At 34.2% G+C, this 5,705-nt stretch overlaps 1 protein-coding gene across 1 annotated transcript; it reads left to right on the plus strand.

Moving 5' to 3' along the window:
• Positions 1-1,914: 1,914 nt before the first annotated feature.
• LOC311094172 (uncharacterized protein) lies at positions 1,915-5,340 on the plus strand. Its single transcript, XM_084131947.1, has 5 exons — positions 1,915-2,477; positions 3,172-3,234; positions 3,412-3,560; positions 3,688-3,780; positions 4,512-5,340. Exons 1-5 carry the CDS (start codon positions 2,384-2,386, stop codon positions 4,785-4,787), a joined length of 675 nt encoding a protein of 224 aa, XP_083988073.1. The 5' UTR covers positions 1,915-2,383; the 3' UTR covers positions 4,788-5,340.
• Positions 5,341-5,705: the final 365 nt, after the last annotated feature.

The raw sequence follows: 5,705 nt of genomic DNA on the forward strand, positions 1-5,705 counted from the left end.
GTATACTTAAAATATACTTGAACATTACTTAAGTATACTTCATAAAATTAACTTGAAGTATACTTTTTTTTCCTAAGGGAAGGCCTAATCCTGCCTTAATCTAAGCCCTGTCTGTGAAACCAGGCTTATATGTAATTCCATAATTACATGGTGGTGACAGCAAGAAGGCAGAATTTCTCCATGAAGGTTACAAAATTTAGGCTTTCACGAGCAACAACAGAAAATCGCACTGCATAATCCATACTTTGGTCGATTGTTCTGTCACAAGATGAAGATGACGGAGAGTTCAAAAAGTTTTCCAGAAATGAAAACAAACAGGTAATCCATGAAGAGGAAGGCAACATAACAGCGTGACACACACACACACACACACACACACACACACACACACACACACACACACACACACACACACACACACACACACACACACACACACACACACACACACACACAAAAGATCAATAAACAAAATAATTGAAAAAATGATAGTAGAAAGTAAAACTTTGAGTAACTTTAACTTTAATGTAAAACTTTTTAAAGTCATGAAAGTGTGCACTCTTTAATATATTATCTGCAAGAACAGTTTTTATCTACTTTTTAAGTAGATTTTAAGGACAAATGCACATTGAATACAATTACAGTTTTTTTCGATTGCTAAACGACAGTGGTCACAACTGGAGTCACATGTGCAAAACTCTAACTACAGTCTGCACAGCAGCAGTTCATGTGGACCAAACTCTAGTTCATTTTTCATTGCTTGAACACAGTTTTCAAAACTCTACACACTTATCCCATGACTTTAACCACAACCTGCACAACACTGTGGATTTACAGCACTTTGTTCAAATGCTAACACACTGCTGTCAAAACTGTGAACCACACATTCAAAACAGAATAGATTTCAGCCTTGTGCCTTTCAAACACTGCTGATTTCAGCTGAAAGGCTCCCATACACAAAATAAATATATTTGAATGAAATATATTTTTGGAATATATGCAAATATTCGAAATTGGCCCAGTAAATATATTTTAGTTAAATATATGTAAATATATGTAAATATATTTCACACTTACTGTAACATCATATATTTTTGTTATATTTCAGAATATATTTCAAAATGATAAATATAAGTGACCAACAATGCAAATATATTACAATGTATTTGGAATATATGCCACATATATTTTCGACACTTTACGTAAAATATATTTCAATATTTTTTTTTCTGTATGGGTGGAGGTGGAAAGTGTTTGGTCACCACCCACATGACCAAATGTCTCTTTTGGAAGCCATGCGTGCCGGATGTGAGGACACGACTGCCAGGGATGGATAAGGCACTCCAGAAGGTTCTTCCCCAGGTGCATGGCAAGAGAGAACATTAGATGTTATGTTGATGAAAACCTGTGGCCTGATGCTAGAGAGAGGCAGGATTAGCCTCTCAATTATTTGTTTGAATTACAGTATGTACTTTTAGTTTCTTTTTTTTCTCATTACTGTAATTCCGTAAATTACTACAGACTATTGAAGCAAACTGCTCATTTTCATTTACCTTAAAGAATTATGTTCTAAAAATTTAAATAAATCATGTGAAAGAATGTCACTCTTTTCTTTGATGAAAATATTACTTTGTATGAAGTCACTGAAATTGTTCAAACTGTAAAGATGAAAAGTTTGTATTTTCTGTATTGGTGTTTGATGCTAGTGTTTTTACTCTCAGTGTGTTCTGAGTGACAGTGTGTGTTATCTCAGTGAGGGTTGTGCATAGTGTTTGGCTGCACTGAGCCTGTTTTGAGCCATGTGTTAAGAGTTGTGTTGCTTGGAGTGAGTTTTGCAGGTGATGTGAACTGTTTAGCTCACACTGTAAAAAGTAATTGCTGAATCTACTTAAGAACAACTAGTGAATTTAACTTACTTTGGAAAATTTGTTGATTTAACTTGATTAGACTTTGTACTCTGAACTTTTAGGTGGATACTAAACAAATCTAGTACATTGTACTTAAGATTGTTAAGTGTATTGTACTAAAGGCATGTTCACACTATTGCAAACTTCTTAAGCACAGAATTTGCTAATAATAATAATAATCCTAATAATAATGAAATGAATAAACATTTTAGTAAATACCCTACAATTAGAAACGGTTGTTAAGTTTATACACACACACACACACACACGTGCGCGCGCGCGTGCACACGTGCGTGTGTTTTTTCCTTTGCACTAAATAACTTGGAAACTACTAAGATTAAAGCTTATTGGCAAGCCCATTTGCTGCTGCTGTGTCACAATCCATTATATTTTTATTAACAGATATATTTACTGCCCTTTATTGGTTAAGTTTAAGCCATGATTAAATAAATGCATTTTCGTCTCGCGCATGCGCAATGGGAAGGTTTGGTTATTGTTTGAACTTGAAGACGACAATCAACGAAGAAGAACTTCAGCTCGCTCGTGTTCGGGATGCAACAGCAAAATTAGGTAAGCTATTTATAAACCTCAATGTCATTGTATTGCTTATAAAAACGTAAATAAATGTAATTAGATTCTCACGTAAGTGGAAAAGGCATAAGTTAACTGTTACTTAAGTAGTTTTATGTCGAAATAATGAGACCAGCTGAGAGACCAGTGGCTTAACTTACTAGCTAGGTTGCAAAAATCGATTTTTACTGAACACTTTTTATGTAACTTAAAGTTTGTAAGCTATTTTACTCGGTTGTAAGTTCGGGGTTTATCATTATGTAAAAACCTGCGCGGCCTACTTTACGAACATTCTTTCTAGAACGTTCGATGCTCACGTGTCGTTCGTTCACATGGAAATGATCAACAGTTAAGAAAGCGTCACTAACAAGTAATTATTACCTTATTATTTTTGTCTTTTTCTTTTGTGTATGCTTATTTTGGAGACTTAATTGGTGCACTGAACGTGCAAGTTCTGCTTGTTTTCCTGTGAAAAGAGGTCTCAGCTGTTGAAACACTTTAGATTAAAACATGGAAGCTAACGTTACTCTAGAAGTACTCCGATTCCATATGTCTACAAAGTTTGTCTGTGTTCATTAAAATAATTAAATGCACTAAGAATGTACTTAATAAAAAATCATTAACATAAGGTACATGGTAGCCAATCCAGTTCATGTGATAACATCCTTTTGATATTTTACTGCCCACTTTGCAGTTTTGAGGAGCTTTGCTGTGAAGAATAGTGGAAAGGTGGCCAGCCCTCTTCACTCAGAGTCAGGTGAGTAAATATTCCTGTCTTTATTGTTTTCCTATATAATTTAATCTTCAACATTTTCAAAGCAAGTTGATCATTAACCACTTTTGATGTTTAATTTATACTCTGACATTTCAGTGAAAAGTGCTTAATGTCAGTTTGTCCTACTTTTTTTGTTTTTGTTTTTTTGGATCCTGGCAGAGTTTAGTCTTGTATTTGGCAAAAAACGTCAAACTGAATTCTTTCAAGAACTGGACCGATTCACTCTACGTTTCATCGATATCTTCTGGGCTAAAGGTGGAGACATTGGCTCCAGACTTAAGAAGATATTGCAGCAGATTGAAAATAAAGTAAGCTCCTCGACATATTACAATTATTTTCCGATAGCAAAACAACTGTTACCTTTGCTGTTTTTGTTTGCTCTTTGTTGTGTTAGTGTCATGAGCGTTATTTAATATACATTTTATAATTTTGCAGAAATCCAACATCAATGCGGTACGATCAGCCGTTCTTCATGGCCTACCACTCCTCCAAGGAGAGGACCCTTCTGATTTTTACAAGATAAATTTTGTAAGTATTTTCTTCTCTGATGTTATTCTTATTTAAAAGGCAAACTGTTCTTCAAACAGTTTTGACATCTGGCAAGAAGAGTAATGAAGGCAAGATAAAACAGTCAGACACAGAAACAAAGTAAGGGATAGAGAAAATAATTAAGAAATTAGAGGAAAAAAGACACAAGATACATTTTATATTACATAAAGAAATGAATGAAAAACAGTTGTAAGAAAGACAATTTTTTTTGTGTGTTATTTTTAATTTGAATAGCTGGGCTTCAGTTTTATTTGTCTTTTCATGCAGTGGTTTGATGCATGTATTCCTCCCTGCATCCACTGCTGTGTCCTGTTTGAAAGGGCCTTTACATTTAGTGATTTTAATGCACTTTGTGATTTTATCTGTGAAAAGCGCTTTATAAATACATTTTACTTACTTACTTTTACTTAGACATAATACAGTGTTATTAATTTAGTTTCATGCTTTAATTAGAATATGTGCTCTTAAAGGGATAGTTCACCCAAAAATAAAAATTGTCATCATTTACTCACCCTCATGTTGTTCCAAACCTGTATGAGTTTCTTTCTTTCTGCTGAATGTACAGCAGAAGAAAGAAACTCATACAGGTTTGGAACAACATAAGGGTGAGTAAATGATGATATAATTCTTTTTGGGTGAACTATCCCTTTAAAATAAGTTTTGTGGCTTGATTTGACCTCATTTTTGTTATATGCTATTCCCATTTTTAGGACTGTGATGACAATGAAGATATTTCCCACACTGAAAAAGGCATTCTTACAGTGATTCCAAAGGGCTCTGCAACCATACCCTACTCCCTGCATCTTGATGCCACAACAACAGCAGTCATTTTGGAAGGTACAGTGGTTGTGGATGAACATGAAAATATTCCACAAGCAATTTGTTTGCTCTTTGGACTAATTTATGCTCTAAACTTATCCTGCAACACTGAAGAGCACATTCGACTTCATACAGAGAGTGATTTTGTCCATTGGCCAAAATTTTAAAGAGAACTGTAGTAGGAAATGTGTCCTGTACTAAACTTACAGACTTGTAAGCTCTCCTTTTGACCACTTTATAAAGATGTTAAAAACATTGATCTTTTTATTGTCTTTTTGTTTTCCTGAGTGCAGTATGTGCTTTTTTTTTCTTCTAAAATGTTGTAGTGGGCCATGTTGATTGGCATGCCTTAAGTAATGTCTCAAATTAATATTGTTTTATGGAGCAAATAAACATTCTAGTGTTGTGCCAAATCTGCTGTCTGTCTTTGTATTCTTAACTTAGAATTTTGAGTAGAACTTGCTTGAGAAATTTAAGGCAATCAGTTTCCACATATTCCTCTAGTAAAATGAACAAGCAGACATGTTCAAATAACTGTTTTGTTTAAGTTCACCTTACTTAAATCTGTAAGTTGCCTAAACTTTTGAAATTGAGTTACCTCTACTCAAGTTTTATGGTAATCTGTACAAATGTGCAAGTTAACTCTACAAAGTAATAGAGAGTAGTATCAAATCAAACATTATGACCTAATTCACTTGAAAATTTTGAGGCAATCAGTTTCCACAGCTTTTCTAAGTAAAGTCAACTTATTACTTTTTACAGTGCAGGTGACTGTTGGTAGTGCAGACTGTAGTTAGAGTTTTGCACATGTAGCTCCAGTTGTGCTCACTGTCGTTTAGCAATCGAAAAAAACTGTATTTGCACTTCAATTAAGCTCATAAACTTCACAGATTTCACTCCTGGAAAAAAAAAAACACAAGTAACTCCACATATCCTCTACAGATCTCTATAATGTCTCAGACTATACTCAGATTTACTAAGATAGAAAAGTCTGCAAATCACTCTACATTTCTCATTGAATTCCTCTAAGTCCATGGTATCTAAGCTCTTTTTAAAGCTCTACTTTCTTACTCTATAGGTCAATG

Source organism: Abramis brama, assembly GCF_963993115.1.
Source record: "Abramis brama genome assembly, chromosome: 12".
Classification (NCBI taxonomy): Eukaryota; Metazoa; Chordata; class Actinopteri; order Cypriniformes; family Leuciscidae; genus Abramis; species Abramis brama.